Genomic DNA, 19,728 nt, shown 5'->3' with positions numbered 1-19,728 from the left:
GTGACGGTGAGATACAAAGCAGGCAGATTCACCAGCGTTTGTGTGTCAGCTTTTATCCCTCCAGATCAGAGAATTTCCAGTTCCATTGTCTCAAAACACCACTCACATCTACAGTTATTCCCAGTTTCAAATAAAAAATAACCGTGTCAGATCTGGAGCAGGGGGTGGGTGTTGTATCGTCATCGTGACTGAGAGAATAAAAGTGGGGGAAAAAAAAACTCTAACTTTTACAAGTACTATAAATTTACACCGGCTGTTACAGACACAAATCAAACGTATGTTTTATTGCATAATATTAACAATAAGAGTAGCTCACTACTCAATACGGTAAATTTGCGGGGGAGATGGTTTAGAACTCATGACCTCTGGATTATAAATTGGCAGATCTAGCCGCTACACCACGGAAGCTGTCGTATTGTACTTGCACCATTTGTGAAAGTGTTTATTTGATATTTGGCCATCAGCCTTCACACATTATACAGTTAATGCTTACATTTTGTATTTTATTACTAAAACATGAAAAACATTTCTGTTTTAACGATGTGTTTAGATAAATTGTTGTAGACACAAAACACACATCAAATTATTTCCCCTTGCAATTCTGGGTAGCTCACTCCCAGATAATCAATCAAGGCAGAAACTGGGAGGAGAACTTACCCATTCTGAGGTGGTAGGGGGGTGGTATAGCAGGCTGCTTACTGCTTGGGCTTATCGACACATTTACAAGACAAAAGAGGCTGACGGAGAGGTGCGTAGGGATTTAAGGTGGGCCAGATTTACGAGGTTTTTCATTGGCTCTGGTAATTCTAGTGTTAAAACAGTGCAGCAAGCTGTCCATAAAAACATGAGTCCTGGTGCAATCCTTTAAAAACAGTTTTTTTCGTTGGCTCTGGTAATTCTAGTGTTAAACCTATGATTTTATTGGAACTATTTTTACCTTCCACTAGCACTCCATTTTATGGATTATTTATTTATTGAGTTAGCACTGCAACAATTTTTGGACACTGTTCAGTTGGATTGTTTTAATAAAAGCACTTTTGCACTTTTATGCACCAACCCCTTGCTTTGTGTGTGAGTGTTCTCATCTGCTGGCTCATCCCTCGGGTATGTTATCGACAGTAGCGGGTCCAAGAGGCTCCCTGGAAGGACCATCACATGTCTGGATTAATCATCTGAGAAAAATGTTGCATTCAAAATAAAAAAAAAACCCTCTTATTTAAATATCAAAGTAGGAAGGCATTTGTAAATGTGAGTCTATAAAGCAGGTTTTTATAGTGTAATAATGCCCTCAGTCTGCATATACCGCATTTTTAATAGTGTCTGATCAAAAATCATTTAAGGACAGATGTAAACCATGGCATAAGGATTCCTCTTTGGACCAGCAAGATTTTTATTTACCCACATAAACACAAACCAAGTCTTGTTCCACCCATTTACCATATGCATTTTCAAGGTCACTGGAAATTTGGGCCGGTTTCCAGCATTTGCAGTATTTTAATTATTTAACAAGAAAATAAAAACAGAGCATAAAAACATAAATTCTGCTTACCTGTGGTTGGCTAAATTTTCTAAACAACCTTCAATGAATCTCATTCGAATTTGTCTGTCTGTGAACCAGCAAACTAATGAGCACAGGAGCTTTTCAGCTTCATTGATCAAACCTTCAGATAAATGGACCTGTTCAACAAAGGAGGATAAGAAAAGGCAAGGTGTAGTTTAATACAATAAATTCATAGAGTATATATAGATAGATTTATATCATACACTTAACACTCCAAATTAAAAAAAAGTCTTTAAATGAATAAAATACTTTGTATTACAACAGTATCAACTAAAAAAACTTAGGCATTTCTAACATTTCTCTACAAAAAATGGATTTAGTAAGACATTTTATGAAGCACAACCATGGAATCTGTCAGCTATCATTGTAGCAGGTTTACATTTAATATTTCATAGCTCTGAAAAGTTATACTGTTTGGCACAAGGTTCCCATTTCGGAAACATTTAATCTCTTGCACCTAAACAATCTCTCAAAAACAAGTACTGGTTATATGTTTTATTATTTTTTATATATATATATATATATATATATATATATATATATATATATATATAAAGTTAAGTCCATAAATATTTGGACAGAGTCAACTTTTTTCTAATTTTGGTTCTGTACATTACCACAATGAATTTTAAATGAAACAACTCAGATGCAGTTGAAGTGCAGACTTTCAGCTTTAATTCAGTGGGGTGAACAAAACAATTGCATAAAAATGTGAGGCAACTAAAGCATTTAGTTGCAACACACACACACAGTACTGTGCAAAAGTTTTAGGCAGGTGTGAAAAAATGCTGTAAACAAAGAATGCTTTCAGAAATATGAATAATGATTGTTCATTGTTATTAATTTACAAAATGCAAAGTGAGCAAACAAAAGAAAAATCTAAATCAAATCAATATTTGGTGTTACTACCTTTTGCCTTTAAACCAGCATCAATTTTTATAGGTGCACTTATAAAAAGTCAAGGATTTTGTAGGATTACAGTCAGGTGTATGATCAACCATTTATACCAAACAGGTGCTAATGATCATCAATGTCACACGTAGGTTGAAACACAGTCATTAACTGAAACAGAAACAGCTGTGTAGAAGGCTTAAAACTGGGTGAGGAACAGCCAAACTCTGCTACCAAGGTGAAGTTGTGGAAGACAGTTTCATGTCATGGCAAGATTGAGCACAGCAACAAGACACAAGGTAGTTATACTGCATCAGCAAGGTCTCTCCCAGACAAAGATTTCAAAGCAGACTGGGGTTTCAAGATGTGCTGTTCAAGCTCTTTTGAAGAAGCACAAAGAAACGGGCAACGCTGAGGATTGTAGACACAGTGGTTGGCCAAGGAAACTTAGTGCAGCAGATGAAAGACACATCAAGCTTATTACCCTTCGAAATCAGAAGATGTCCAGCAGTGCCATCAGCTCAGAACTGGCAGAAACCAGTGGGACCCAGGTACACCCATCTACTGTCCTGAGAAGTCTGGCCAGAAGTGGTCTTCATGAAAGAGTTGCAGCCAAAAAGCCATACATCCGACGTGGAAACAAGGCCAAGCAACTCAAGTATTCATGAAAACATAGGAACTGGGGTGCAGAAAAATGGCAGCAGATGCTCTGGACTGATGAGTCAAAATTTGAAATATTTGGCTGTAGCAGAAGGCTGTTTGTTCGTCGAAGGGCTGGAGAGCGGTACAATAATGAGTGTCTGCAGGCAACAGTGAAGCATGGTGGAGGTTCCTTGAATATTTGGGGCTGCATTTCTGCAAATGGAGTTGGAGATTTGGTCAGGATTAATGGTGTTCTCAATGCTGAGAAATACAGGCAGATACTTATCCATCATGCAATACTATCAGGGAGGCGTATGATTGGCGCCAAATTTATTCTGCAGTAGGAAAACGACCCTAAACATACAGTCAAAGTCATTAAGAACTATCTTCAGCGTAAAGAAGAACAAGAAGTCCTGGAAGTGATGGTATTGCCCCCACAGAGCCCTGATCTCAACATCATCGAGTGTGTCTGGGATTACATGGAGACAGAAGGATGTGAGGAAGCCTACATCCACAGAAGATCTTTGGTTAGTTCTTCAAGATGTTTGGAACAACCTACCAGCCGAGTTCCTTCAAAAACTGTGTGCAAGTGTACCTAGAAGAATTGATGCTGTTTTGAAGGCAAAGGGTGGTCACAGCAAATATTGATTTGATTTAAATTTCTCTTTTGTTCATTCACTGCATTTCCATTTTTGAAAGCACTCTTTGTTTACAGCATTTTTTCACACCTGCCTAAAACTTTTGCACAGTACTATATATATATATATATTATAAAAAAATCTTGGGAGGGAGACTAGGAAGACGAGACGTGATCTTCTTGGAAGACAATTTCATATCCCGCGAGAGACTCTTTAATGTCACGCTTGACAAAGCAGTGAGACAACATTTAAAACAAGTTCATGGATATCTAAACTAGCAGTTGTTGGAATGCTTTTGGCAGACACACTTCATGTACTCCCAGCTCTTAAAAATACGACAAGCAGAACACGCAACTCGCCAGCAGCAGCAAGCCAGCAGATGATCTGACCACTTCTCCTTAGCGTGCATTCAGCCCCCCCAACACACACACACAACGCAAGCGGCAGAGACACAAATATATGTGTGTGTGTGTGTGTGTGTGTGTGTGTGTATATGTGTATATATATATATATATATATATATATATATATATATATACACACACATACACACATACTTACACACACACACCCACCCACACAATATATATGTGTTTGTATGTATACACACGCGCACAGTATACTAATCTGAAACAACAAGTAAACAATTTATAATTATGTACATATAACTGTATACTCATTCAAACCTTTAGTTTTAAAATTATCCATTCACAAAGGGGCCAATATAGACTATCCAATCAACCTAGACTGCAGATTTTTGGCATGCAAATAGAAAACTGATATAATCAAAACAGGGAATTTAATAGTCACATTCGACGTGAAAGTGTAAGCAGTGGTGTGGTGTGGTGTGGTGTGGCGTAATTCAATTACATCTGACTGAAAAGTGGTCCCCTGTGAAAGTTTGTGTGGTGTGCTTCAGGGACATTCAATCAAGATGTGGGGTGGGGTGGAAGCGAGTCCCCCATGTGAAACTATGAGTGGTGGCGTGGCACAATGCAAATACTTCTAAGAGCCAGTCATCAAGAAACTGGAAAACTGCTGTTCAAAAATTGACATAGGAAGAACATGCAGCAGATACTGTAGCTTCTGGAAATGGTGACTGAACCAATGACCCATCTTCATATTCTCTATCATTAGTATTCTATAACTTTTCTAGGACTTCCTCAACCTTATGGTTTGTTTTTTGAAGAAGATTTGAAGAAGACATAAGTACAATATTAAGTCTTATTGTGCATCACACAAAACAATCCTCAAATATACTCTCAAAGAAGCTCTTTAACATCTCACACAGCACCATTATACCAGCAACTCAATGTACACATTTTTTACATCTCTGGATTTTGAATGACTCAAGAACCATTTTCTCAGCAACAATAGAAAGAAAAACACATTCCTTCTTCAAAAACAAATGGTTGACATCTTCCTCTGAAATTATTATTACAAAAAGAAGCTGAAATTTGTTAATTATAATGCTAATGTGTAAGTACTAGGGTGTTGTACCATGTTAGCCATTATGGATGTCGTAAGAAGTCAAGCAAAATGACACCTTTTATTGGCTAACTAAAAAGATTACAATATGCAAGCTTTCAGGCCTTTATGCCTGAAGAAGGGGCCTGACTTGACTTGAAAGCTTGCATATTATAATCTTTTTAGTTAGCCTATAAAAGGTGTCATTTTGCTTGACTTCTCATTGCTAATGTATAAAAAAAAGGCACAAATTAGGACTATCAAATTAGCCAAAAAATAAGATTTGAATATTCAAATCAAAAATTAAGTCAATAATCCTCTTTAATAAAACCTGTGTGTACGTCCAGTGTCTGTGTCTTCTGGTGAAGTGCGCATGCACGGGGCACGGTGCGATGCTTCAAAGCAGATGCTTCAAAGGCCGCCTGACGCGTCACACAAGACAGAGAGGGCGGGACCTATAAATTATTGCGTGGCTGATCTAATCGGATTTCGGTAAATGAGGTAAGACATAAAACATAAAACACGAAAAATCCAATCGGGTACTGAGACACAGAGACCAGATTCCCCATTGTTGTGCAAGAATGTAAAACACGAAAAATTCAATCGGTTACTGAGACGAGGAGACCAGCTTCCCCATTGTTGTGCAAGAGTGTAAAACATGAAAAATCCAATCGGGTACCGAGACGTGGAGACCAGCTTCCCCATTGTTGTGCAAGTGTTCACTCTGAGGATGTCAGATTTGCGATTAAGAAGCTTGGCCCGGGAAAGTGTAAAGTGTCAGTCGTTGAAGGGGTTTTCCTAAATATACGAATTTTCATGATATTACAATACAATGACTTTTAAAAGTAGATTTATTTTCACGCACATTAAATCAGTTGCTGGGGAGAATCTGCTGATTGCCCACTGTTGTGACAGAAAATTAAACGCATATTACGGACAGCAAACCAGTATTACTATCAGAGAAAATTACAGGCATTTTACGGAAAAAATTTAATGAGGTAAAAGGTCCCTTGCCATTTAATATAGATTGTTCCAACTAATGTTTATGGAGTACTGTTCTAGCGCCTGTTATTGTAACGGGCTTAATGTCTAGTTGAATATATTCAAACTTAGGTTAATAGGTTTGGGAATTATACATGTACATTTGTATGTGTTTTTTTATTAAATAATTTACTACGATAATAATGGTCGCACAGCAAGGAGAAACACCAGCAGCAACACAAAAAAAAAAACTAAAAAAATCCTAACAGTACTTAGGCAGTATTATTTAAATGCATGTCACAATATGTTTGCAGCGCAGAGACATGAGCCGAGTACCTTGTAATTTCCTGAGGCACTGCAAGTTAAAAAAAAAAAAAAAAAAAAAAAAAATATTAACAATAATGTTAGAGCACAATGCAGCATGTGAAGCTCCTATGGTTTTAAGCTTCTTTTCATGGCTGCTCTTATGGCTCGCTGTCCTGACAAGGATCACGAGAAATATAGGTCAGTTAGTTGAGACACACAACAGGGTCAGAATAGTGAGGAAAGTAAAAGAGCAGACAAGAAGCAGGTAGGGAGAAGGTGGGCTTGTTTTATTACTTTGGAGGTGTCCCACTGGAAGAAGGAGGGTACAGTTAAAATTCGCTCTACAATTCACATTGGAGTTATTAATATTATAAACATTATACAGCTGTACTTTCCTTTGCAGCATCATTTTTAACTCTATTAACCCACCGCAGAGTTTTGTTTTTTAATTTCCTACTAATTCCAAATTTAGGTACTGTATGTACCTGTGCTGCATCACAGGTAAAATGTCTTTAACACTAGAATTACCAGAGTCTACAAAAAAACTCGTAGATCCAGCCCACCTTAAAACTGTTCTCACCTCTCTGCCAGCGTCTTTTGTCTTCTAAATGTGCTGATTAAGAGGAGCAGCAAGCAGCCGGCTATTCCATCCCCCACCGTCGTAGAATGTTCACTAAGTTTTCCCAGCTCATGCCTTGTTTGATTATCTGGGAGTGACTGAACTGCTGGAGTTTTAGAGTGGAAATAATAGATCGCTATTTGGAACACACGCATTTCATGTGTGTTCCGTTTCTACAATAATCTGTGTAAACACATTTTTAAAACAGAAATGTTTTTCATATTTTAATAGTAAATGACAAAATGTAGGCATAAACTATATAATGTATGAAGCCTGAAGTCCAAAGATCAAGTAAACACTTTCACAAAAGGTGCAAGGAAGAGACAACAGCTTCAGTGGTATAGCAGTAAGATTTGCTGACTTGTAATCAAGAGTCCCTGGTTTGACCCCCACTCACTCCTATATTTGCTGTTTTCAGTAGCGAACTGCTCTTTTTGTTAATATTATACAGTACACACATACATTTGGATGCGTCTGTAACACAGGGTGTGCATTTATAGGACTTGTAAAAGTTAACGTTTTTTTTTTTTTTTAACTTTTATTCTCTCTAAATTACAATACATACTACAGCCCCCCAACCCAGGGATCTGATGCTTTTATTTTTTATTTGAAACGGAATAACTGTAGATGTGAGTGGTGTTTTGAGACAATGGAACTGGACATTCGCTCATCTGGAGGGATTAAAGCTGACACATACACACTCGCGAATCTGCCTTCTTCGTATCTCACCGTCACCTGATTTTTTTTAATTCAGTTTTATTGAGTGTTCCTGCTCATGGTGACTTAGTGTGCACCTTATGGTGTATGATGTCCAAAAAAAAAAAACAAACACAGACATAGGTATATATGATATTTGGATTTATTCATTTTATGACCTGTATAGTACATTTCGGAAAACTTTGTGGCACAGATGCAACATTATTCATATTATTCATATTCATTTGCATAACATCTTGCGATTCACACACACGCAAGGATCATCTTTCCTACATTTACAACGTGTGTACCTGTTACAATGTACACGGTTCTCTCTATGCTGTGGTTTCTATTACACACCTGAAAGAAAGAGACAATATATGTGAAAACATCATCGCACTAATGCAATATTATTTGAAAACGAACAGCGTCAGATCGGGTGTGGATTTATGCTGGCGCTATTACTGAAAGAAAAAAAAAGATCAACATGTGCGTTGACCCAGCAGCACTGAATAAGCTCATGCGCTCTAACATCCCCCCCCCCCACCCCGATCTGAATATAAGTACAGACGCAAACCAAGTGTGATCAAGAGTCCTCGGTTCGATCCCCACTCACTCCTATATTTGCCGTTTTCAGTAGTAAGCTGCTTTTTTTGTTAATATTATACAGTACACACATACACTTGGTTTGCATCTGTACTTGTGCTATTACTTAGAGTCAGATCCAGTGGGGGGAATATTAGAGTGCATGAGCTTATCCAGTGCAGCAGGATCAACGTACATGTTGATCTTTTTTTCTTTCAGTACACATGCCTTCCCTGTTTATTTATATATCTAGTGACTTTTCTGCCTGTCTGTCTCTCTATTACACAGTGCTCTGTCTGTCTGTGTGTTATGGATCTTAAAATTAACAGTTATAATGACACTTGTTCATGTTAATTGCAGTCTCACTGTTAAAAAATATTTTAAAAGGAGCATCCCACATGAAAATATAACAATCTCATTAACTGACAGTGCATACCAATTTATAAATTTTATGTCCGTTTGAGGTTAAAAAGAAGAAAAAAAAAAAAAAAAGAACACTTTCTCCTCAACAGGGAATCGAACTCAGGTCTCTGAGGGACAGTAAGCCTGCGGCGCTCTGAGACAGCAAATCTTACCGCTATGCCACGGAAGCTGTTGTATTGTTCTTGAACCTTTTGTGAAAGTGTTTATTTGATGTTTGGACTTCATGCTTCTCACATTCTATAGTTTATGCCTACATTTTGTAACATTTATTACTAAAATATGAAAAAGTTTCTGCTTTAACAATGTGTTTACACAGATTACTGTAGAAACGGAACACACATGAAATGAATGTGTTCCAAATAACAATCTATTATTTCCACTCTAAAACTCCACTTCACTCCCAGATAATCAATCAAGGCATGAGCTGGGAGATGCTCGTGCACGTTCTAAGTCGGTGGGGGGGTGGAATAGCCGGCTGCTTGCACCTTGTTTTTATCGGCACATTTAGAGGACAAAGGACGCTGGCGAAGAGGTGCGAATGGTTTTAAGGTGGGCCGGATCTACGAGTTGTTTTGTAGACTCTGGTAATTCTAGTGTTAAACCTATTCTATTGTTCCTTGATTGTCTCCATACTTAAAAACTTATCCCAGTCTATCTTCCTTAGACTTTGCCACATCTGCTCAAAATTTGCCCTGCCAAAGTTTATTTAACAGTTTTAGTCTCGTTCTACTTTTGCATTTAATCATTGAGTTAGAACTTACATTATCATGCATTTTTATTTTCACATTATTGTTGCGTTTGTTCCTTCATGTACAGTTCCAAACCTGGCCTGTCCTAAACTCCCTGTCCCTCCATGCCACATTTTAAACAAACCTAAACTCCCTGTCCCTTCATGCCACATTTTAAACAAACCTGGACTAACATACTCCCTATGCCTCCCCAACACATTCGTACCCCACTAGTTCAGATGTAACCCATCGTGGCAGAACAAGTCACATCTGTTTCAAAAGGAATCCCAATGGTCCATAAACCTTTACATTTGTACCCGACACCAAGATTTGGGCCACACATTAAGGCTTCTAATCTTCTCAATTTTTCATCGACTGGCACATGGAACAAGCAGAGCTTTGGAGAACTTCCTTGTCAGTTCTGCACCTATGGCGCGAACCTAACTCTTTAAATTTTGATCATGGAATTGACCAACTACCCTTATGTATATCATTTGATCCAACATGGACAATGACATCTGGATCCACCCCTCTTCTAGCCAAGAGCCTATCAAACCTTCCAGTGTGGTCTCCCACCTGGACACCCAGAAGGCAACACACCGTGCAAGACTCGCTAATGACTGAGTCCCCAACTAATCTCTACCTCTCATTTTCTGGGAACTGGTTTTGAGGTAGCCCATTGAGACTCCTCATGCCTGCCTGCCACCTCAGCATCTTCAGAGATACCATCCAGTTCTGCAAGGACCTAAAAATGGTTAAACACTTGCAATTCTAGGGTTGATGCCCCTAGACAGTGTGTACCCTTTACCTTGCTCCATGTGGCCATTACCAACTTATCTGCTTGTCTGGTCTGGAATCACCTCCCACACCACCTTAGGGGTGCACACTATCTCTCTAAAGGCGCAGTGGTAGTACTGCTGCTTTGCAGTAAGGAGACTGTGGAAGACTGTGGGTTCGCTTCCCGGTTCCTCCCTGTGTGGACAGCGCTTTGAGTACTGAGAAAAGCGCCATATAAATGTACTGAATTATTATTATTATTAAAGGACACCTGGGCCAGGTCCAACAATTCTCTACTACAACACAGGCCAGCCAACTTCCTCCTCCAGTTAGGTGATCCTTAGGCTTGAGATGCTGGATCAGCTGGCAAGACTGGCTCCTGCAAGAAATCCTCTAAGAAGTCCAACATCCAACAGAACTTGCATTGTACTGGCCTCATTATTAAAATTTGACTTTGGATTATTAAAACTGCTCAACTTTCTTTTTTTTAATTAAAATTAAATGATTTAACTTAAATGTTAAATCTGAAAAAATTTAAGCCAAAAAATTTTATTAAATAACTGCTCGTTATTTAAAACATTCTGACCCCTTAAGCTCCTGTAATATTCTCCCCGACTGCCTGCTGTTTGTCATTCTATGAGGTTAACTTTCCTTTGCTCTCCTAACTTTGCACTCTTCTTATTCCTTACTTAAAAGTTCTCCACTCGCACCATTTATATTCCTTCGTATTAATGAATCCTTACAGTCTCCCTTTAAAACCACCCTACTGACTGCTAAGAAATGGTCAACCTAGAAAAAACTGAATATCCACTGCTAGTTATGTCTTACTGTCTTCCCTGCTCCTACAGCTGCTTGTGCCTAATTGACATCTTAATGCTAGACGTCTGCCTGTGTGAAGCAGAGCTCTTCTCTTTACGGCTTTGAAGTGAGCTGCTGCCTTTTTTTCCCCCATTAAGGAATCATGGTTTCTGTTACTTATAACTACAGTTAGGTCCATAAATATTTGGACAGAGACAACTTTTTTCTAATTTTGGTTCCGTACATTACCACAATGAATTTTAAATGAAACAACTCAGATGCAGTTGAAGTGCAGACTTTCAGCTTTAATTCAGTGGGGTGAACAAAACGATTGCATAAAATTGTGAGGCAACTAAAGCATTTTTTTTTAACACAATCCCTTCATTTCAGTGGCTCAAAAGTAATTGGACAATTGACTCAAAAGCTATTTTATGGGCAGGTGTGGGCAAGTCCGTCGTTATGTCATTATCAATTAAGCAGGTAAAAGGCCTGGAGTTGATATGAGGTGTGGTGCTTGCATGTGGAAGATTTTGCTGTGAACAGACAACATGCGGTCAAAGGAGCTCTCCATGCAGGTGAATGAAGCCATCCTTAAGCTGCGAAAACAGAAAAAACCCATCCGAGAAATTGCTACAATATTACGAGTGGCAAAATCTACAGTTTGGTACATCCTGAGAAAGAAAGCAAGCACTGGTGAACTCAGCAACGCAAAAAGACCTGGACGTCCACGGAAGACAACAGTGGTGGATGATCGCAGAATCATTTCCATGGTGAAGAGAAACCCCTTCACAACAGCCAACCAAGTGAACAACACTCTCCAGGGGGTAGGCATATCGATATCCAAGTCTACCATAAAGAGAAGACTGCATGAAAGTAAATACAGAGGGTGTACTGCAAGGTGCAAGCCACTTATAAGCCTCAAGAATAGAAAGGCTAGATTGGACTTTGCTAAAGAACATCTAAAAAAGCCAGCACAGTTCTGGAAAAACATTCTTTGGACAGATGAAGCCAAGATCAACCTCTACCAGAATGATGGAAACAAAAACGTATGGAGAAGGCGTGGAACAGCTCATTATCCACAGCATAACACATCATCTGTAAAACACGGTGGAGGCAGTGTGATGGCTTGGGCGTGCATGGCTGCCAGTGGCACTGGGACACTAGTGTTTATTGATGATGTGACACAGGACAGAAGCAGCCGAATGAATTCTGAGGTGTTCAGAGACATACTGTCTGCTCAAATCCAGCTAAATGCAGTGAAACTGATTGGGCGGCATTTCATGATACAGATGGACAATGACCCAAAGCAACCCAGGAGTTTATTAAAGCAAAGAAGTGGAAAATTCTTGAATGGCCAAGTCAGTCACCTGATCTTAACCCAATTGAGCATGCATTTCACTTGTTGAAGACTAAACCTCAGACAGAAAGGCCCACAAACAAACAGCAACTGAAAGCCGCTGCAGTAAAGGCCTGGCAGAGCATTAAAAAAGAGGAAACCCAGCATCTGGTGATGTCCATGAGTTCAAGACTTCAGGCTGTCATTGCCAGCAAAGGGTTTTCAACCAAATATTAGAAATGAACATTTTATTTCCAGTTATTTAATTTGTCCAATTACTTTTGAGCCCCTGAAATGAAGGGATTGTGTTAAAAAATGCTTTAGTTGCCTCACATTTTTATGCAATTGTTTTGGTCAACTCACTGAATTAAAGCTGAAAGTCTGCACTTCAACTGCATCTGAGTTGCTTCATTTAAAATTCATTGTGGTAATGTACAGAAGCAAAATTAGAAAAAAAGTTGTCTCTGTCCAAATATTTATGGACCTAACTGTATATGTTGCTGGTTATTCTACTATTTGATGTTGGTTATTTACTTACAAAGATGCTGGTATCAACTACTGCTGCTGCTGCCTACTGCCCTGCCTCACTGAAGATAGCTTGAATACAGATAACAAGGACAAGCAGAATAACTTTACCAAATGTTCCCCCAGCACCAGCTGTTTTGGCTCCTGTGCAGGCAAAAAAAGCAAAAAACAATTCTAAAGGAAAAAAAAAAACCTTTAAAAATTCCCAAACAGGTCTGAAGCTACAATCAAAACTCAAAAAAATTTTAGGAGCAAAATGTATTTTTTTATTTAACTCTCACACTACAGAAAACACAAAAACTCTCATCTGCTTCTTTAGTTTGCAAGGATGACGTTAGCATGTCAGTACATCTCAGTCTCCAATCAGGTTGGAGATGTTGTTCTTTATTAGATGTGTTAGAGACTTAAATGGTGGATAGATGAGAACTGCATGTCTTGAACAAAGATAAAACATAAATGTTAATTATTGGAGGGAATGACACTGATGGCGACAATAACTTGTCATTATTTAACCACAAGGTGTGATAAAAAACATGGTGAATGTTTAAATAAATAAAATAAATTACAGTAAAAGACACATTGCCATTAATCCCCCTTTAAAATATTCCCCCTCGCTTCAAACATACATATCGTTCTTGCCACTTTGTTTTGGCTACCTTGATGTCCTGCACATCAATCAAGATCCAACATCAAGGTGATGAGGATTATGTTTTCTGACCTTGATTGAATTGTGTCAGCTGAGTTTGTACCAAGGAACACTACGGTGAACTCTGAATATTATAAGTGCTTATTAGAGCACATAAGAAAAACATTCAAGAAAACGAACAGAAAAATGAGCAAACGGTTTCATCCTCCATCATGGTAACACTCCATGTCACACATAGCTTCTAGTACGGTAATTTCTGTTAAATAAAAACATTATGGTGCATCCTCGTCCACCTTATTCCCTGGATCTGGCACCTTATCATTTCTGATTGTTCAAAATGACCATGAAAGGTAAATGTTTTGAACTGATTCAGGAGATCGAGGCAGCCACAACAGCACAACTAAAGACACTCACAAAACAGGACTTCCAGAACTGCTTCAGAAAATGGCAAGAACGATGGGATAAGTGTGTTCAAAGTGAGAAGGGGTATTTTGAGGGGGATTAATGGCAATGTGTCTTTACTGTAATCATTTGTTTTTAATTTAAACATTCACCATATTTTTGGGTCACACCTCATAAGTTGGGATCACCATTAGTTTTATTGAATCAGCCTACAATCTAGGAGCTATCTTTGACACTAGCATGTCATTTAAAGCAGACATTACAAAATTATCAAAAACATGATTTTTCAATCTAAAAAAATGTTGGAAAATTAAGGGGTTATTTATATTTGCAGGATTGTGAGAAATTAATTCTTGCGTTTATTTCAGATAGGATTGACTACTGCAAAGCGGTGTTCACTTGCTAATCAAATCATTCTTTATGTGGCTTTCAGTTAATTCAAAATGCTGCCCAAAGAATTACTACAAGCCAAGAAAATACAAACACATGACATCAGTTTTTAAGCGCTTACACTCGCTCCATCTTAAGGTTTGGGCAGATTTCTAATAATAATTTTAATTCTGTTCTATTCTAATAATTAATTCAAATTTCTAATAATATTCAGATTTCTCCTTTTAACATATAGAGCCTTAAATGGCCAAAGCCTTGCTTACTTATCTAAACTTATCATTACTTACAAAGCCAGAACACATATTAAGACCTAAAGATGCCAGTCTGCTTATGATTCCAAGGATTAATAAAATAACAGTGGGAGGTTAAGCTTTTAGTTACAGGGCCCTGTACCTGTGGAATGGTCTACCTACTACTATAAGAGATGCCCCTTCAATCTCAGCTTTTAATAATAATAATAATACATTTCATTTATATAGTTCCTTTCAAAAGCTAAAAGTGCTTAAAACAAAATGATACAAATAGTTTCTGCATAAAACAATAAATAAACACAGGATATACAAAAGCATAAATAGAATAAAAGAAAGAATAAACCAGTGCATAATACTAAATTCAATACTAAAAGAAATTATCCTGAGCAGAGAGGTAAACTGAAAGAAGGGGCACAGTGTTAGGTTAAGTTAAAAAACCTTCCTGAACAAGTGAGTTTTAAGTTGTTTTTTTTTTTGTTTTTTTTAAAAAAGAATGAATGGAGTCAGCTAATCTAATTTATATGGGAAGGTCATTCCAAAGTTTGGGTGTTACAGTGCATCCGGAAAGTATTCACAGCGCATCACTTTTTCCACATTTTGTTATGTTACAGCCTTATTCCAAAATGGATTAAATTCATTTTATTCCTCAGAATGTTACACATAACACCCCATAATGACAACGTGAAAATAGTTTACTTGAGATTTTTGCAAATTTATTAAAAATAAAAAGCACATGTACATATGTATTCACAGCCTTTGGTCAATACTTTGTCGAAGCACCTTTGGTAGCAATTATAGCCTCAAGTCTTTTTGAATATGATGCCACAAGCTTGGCACACCTATCCTTGGCCAGTTTCGCCCATTCCTCTTTGCAGCACCTCTCAAGCTCCATCAGGTTGGATGGGAAGCGTCGGTGCACACCCATTTTAAGATCTCTCCAGACATGTTCAATCGGATTCAAGTCTGGGCTCTGGCTGGGCCACTCAAGGACATTCACAGAGTTGTCCTAAAGCCACTCTTTTGATATCTTGGCTGTGTGCTTAGGGTCATTGTCCTGCTGAACGATGAACCGTCGCCCCAGTCTGAGGTCAAGAGCGCTCTGGAGAAGGTTTTCATCCAGGATGTCTCTGTACGTTGCTGCAGTCATCTTTCCCTTTATCCTGACTAGTCTCCCAGTCCCTGCCACTGAAAAACATCCCCACAGCATGATGCTGCCACCTCCATGCTTCACTGTAGGGATGGTATTGGCCTGGTGATGAGCGGTGCTTGGTTTCCTCCAAACGTGACGCCTGGCATTCACACCAAAGAGTTCAATCTTTGTCTCATCAGACCAGAGAATTTCCTTTCTCATGGTCTGAGAGTCCTTCAGGTGCCTTTTGGCAAACTCCAGGCGGGCTGCCATGTGCCTTTAACTAAGAAGTGGCTTCCGTCTGGCCACTCTACCATACAGGCCTGATTGGTGGATTGCTGCAGAGATGGTTGTCCTTCTGGAAGGTTCTCCTTTCTCCACAGAGGACCTCTGGAGCTCTGACAGAGTGACCATCGGGTTCTTGGTCACCTCCCTGACTAAGGCCCTTCTCCCCCAATCACTCAGTTTAGATGGCCGGCCAGCTCTAGGAAGAGTCCTGGTGGTTTTGAACTTCTTCCACTTACGGATGATGGAGGCCACTGTGCTCACTGGGACCTTCAAAGCAACAGAAATTTTTCTGTAACCTTCCCCAAACTGGTGCCTCGAGACAATCCTGTCTCAGAGGTCTACAGACAATTCCTTTGACTTCATGCTTGGTTTGTGCTCTGACATGAACTGTCAACTGTGGGACCTTATATAGACAGGTGTGTGCCTTTCCAAATCATGTCCAATCAACTGAATTTACCACAGGTGAACTCCAATTAAGCTGCAGAAACATCTCAAGGATGACCAGGGGAAACAGGATGCACCTGAGCTCAATTTTGAGCTTCATGGCAAAGGCTGTGAATACTTATGTACATGTGCTTTCTCAGTTTTTTTATTTTTAATAAATTTGCAAAAATCTCAAGTAAACTATTTTCACGTTGTCATTATGGGGTGTTGTGTGTAGAATTCTGAGGAAAAAAATTAATCCATTTTGGAATAAGGCTGTAACATAACAAAATGTGGAAAAAGTGATGCACTGTGAATACTTTCCGGATGCACTGTATATAGCTAAAAGGCCATGTCACCCAAAGCTTGTGGGACACAACAAGATTGCCAGAATCAGAGGCCCTTAGTGGCTGAACAGGGGCATAGCAATGGAGAGGGTCACTAACACTAGAATTACTGAAGCCTACAAAAAAAAAACTCATAATCCTGGCCCAACTTAAATCCATTCGCACCTCTCCATCAGCGTCTTTTGTTTGATAAATGTGTCGATCAGCAAAAGCCGCCTGCTAAAATATAACCCCCCCACCACTGCCAAGCTCATCGGGGGCAAAAAGCTCTTCCAGTTCTAGCCAAGGTTCCTTGTAGGCGTGTGTGGTACCTGGAGTTGTATAGGGTAAATAATATATTGTCATTTGGAATACATACATTTCACGTGTGTTCCATGTCTACAACGATCTGTGCAAATTGTACGATGAAGTGCGAGGCAGGAATTGTTGAACACGTACTGTAACTAAAAAATAAACGTTTTTCATATTTTAGTAATAATTGACAAAATGTAGACATGAAGTGTACAATGTGTGAAGTCTGAAGTCGAAATCTCAAATAAACACTTTCACAAAGGGTACAAGTATAACAAAACGTTCATGCTCCCCCCGATTTGACACTGCTATTTTCACATAAAGACATGCTATAACAGAGGTGAAGTCAAATGATGATAAGGGTTCTACATCGGAGAAAGAGAACAAAAGCCCACCCTGCAAGAAACATCCACTTACACATAAGAACAACGCCGGTGGACCAGGTGAAAGATGACACCGTTTGGACGCAGCAACAGGTCGGGTGTCATCCTGCCAATGTGATACACGCGTGTCCTTCAAAGAAAAAGCAGCGCTTGCCAAGCTCGCCAAGGTATTGTGCAAAGTCCTGTTTGTGATTATTGTTTGTTTGTGATGGCCTTTATATGAAAAACATTTACATATTATTTATATAAAAGCCGGATCGAATGTTACTTACCTATTTACCTTGATTTATTGACTTATCTTCCTACAGTGTAAAGTCACAAGTAGACTGCAGAGCTTCCTCTTGTTTGTAATGTGTAATGCCACTAAAAGTGCATGCTGACACTTCAGTACGCGAGCAATGGTACGAGAATGCAGTGAGACGTCTCGGCGGTGTTGGGGGATTGGATAGCAGGCTGCTTGTCCTGATAGACACATTTACAAAACAAAAGACGCTGATGGAGAGGTGCGAACAGATTTAAGGTGGGCAGGGATTACACGTTTTTAGGTAGGCTTCAGGAATTCTAGTGCTAATGCAGTCCAGAGCAAGGCCATTTAAAACTTTGTAGGTTATTAATATAATTTTATACTCAATCCTGTAAGACACAGGGAGTCGGTGAAGGTGAAGCAGGATTGGTGTGTTATGCTCACTGTTGCTGGTTTGTATAAGGACTCTTGCAGCAGAATTTTGAATTAACTGGGGATGTGATACAGGATTTAATGAGACACCTGCCAGTAGGGAGTTACAATAATTGATGGGGATGTGATAAAAGAATGGACAAGTTTCTCAGCATTAGAAAAGGAAAGAGCCAACACGGGTTATGTTACAGAAGTGGAAGTAAGAAAGTTTCTTAGTGTGGTTTAAGTGGGTGGAGTAAGGGAGGAATCTCCTGCATGACAAAGCCCTCACTCACACTGCATAAGTAGCAAAGGTTGCAATTTTGAACTGTGGATTCAAAAAGATGCTATGCCCACCATATGCTGCAAACCTAGGTCTGCTCTGCTAGGCTCGATCCATGGGCCGTGCCATACCCACAATCAAGACTGGGGGCACAAGCAAGACAAAACATTTTATTGAGAGGCATGTACGAGATTATGTTGAAAAATGAAACTTGTCTGATGTAGGACTTAAACCTTTGTCATTATCCTTCCAAGTATTAAAGACATACCTGATATAAATGGAGTCAATTTTTAAAAGAAAAGTTAATTTAAAAAATATAAAGTTAAAAGAATCTGATACTTGTCTAGAAGAGTAAGATGATCTTAACACATTATACTGATTAAAAATCTAACTCAGGATCACAAAGTGGCTGAAGCTCAAGTCCGCAGTTAGCAGTTTTGCAAAATAAGTATTGCGCAATGAAACGATGGATAGAAGGATTACATTGCATTCTAAAGTATAGGGAGCTCCTTATTATAGTTTTTGCTAGAAACTGTAGTGAAGTTACAAGACATTTTTCTTACAAATGCCAAAGAGGGTTAATCTATACAAATTAGATGATGATGATAATAATAATAATAATAATTCAATTTTTGCAACTGCAGCAATACTATTCTCATCAGTGTAAAAGATCATTGAACAGTGTAGGCATGTTCACTACAATGTTGCTGTGGGAAAGTGTGGACTGCTACAGGCTACCAGTCATCAATTAACTTTTTGTAAGATAGGCACTTAAAAAATGTTAATCACCCACTGGTGCCCTTGCAAGGGGGATGGCAACTTTATCACTCCTCACTGACACTTGTGCAATTATGTACTTATATTAACACTAGAATCCCTAAATCCTATGAAAAACTTGTAATCCCGGCCCACCTAAAATTCCTTCGCACCTCTCCATCTGTGTCTTTTGTTTTCTAAATGTCTCAATCAGCACAAACAGCAAGAGTCCTGCAATCCCCCACCGCCACAGTTGAAGTTACAAAGAAGATTCTCAGAGCTAAAGTCTGTTTATCTGGTTGTGATGTGACTGGAATTGTAGAGGGTAAAGTAAATATTATATCTTCATTTGGAATACTTACATTTCATGTGTGTTCCGTGTCTACAACGATCTGTGTAAATGTAGGATGAAATGCGAGGTAGGAATTGTTGAACACATAACTTAAAAAGAAACATTTTCATATTTTAGTAAAAATTGACAAAATGTAGAAATGACATGTATAATGTGTGA

At 38.8% G+C, this 19,728-nt stretch overlaps 1 protein-coding gene across 1 annotated transcript in view; it reads right to left on the bottom strand.

Moving 5' to 3' along the window:
- usp34 (ubiquitin specific peptidase 34) overlaps window positions 1-19,728 on the bottom strand; it is a 723,586-nt gene that overhangs the window by 466,962 nt on the left and 236,896 nt on the right. Inside the window, 1 exon segment of the mRNA XM_051919324.1 lies at window positions 1,550-1,677. Coding sequence (XP_051775284.1) covers window positions 1,550-1,677 — 128 coding nt within the window.

The sequence above is a fragment of the Erpetoichthys calabaricus genome, chromosome 15, assembly GCF_900747795.2.
Source record: "Erpetoichthys calabaricus chromosome 15, fErpCal1.3, whole genome shotgun sequence".
Taxonomy (NCBI): Eukaryota; Metazoa; Chordata; class Cladistia; order Polypteriformes; family Polypteridae; genus Erpetoichthys; species Erpetoichthys calabaricus.
The sequence above is the reverse complement of the archived record's forward strand: the minus strand, read 5'-3'. Positions and strand labels throughout refer to the sequence as shown.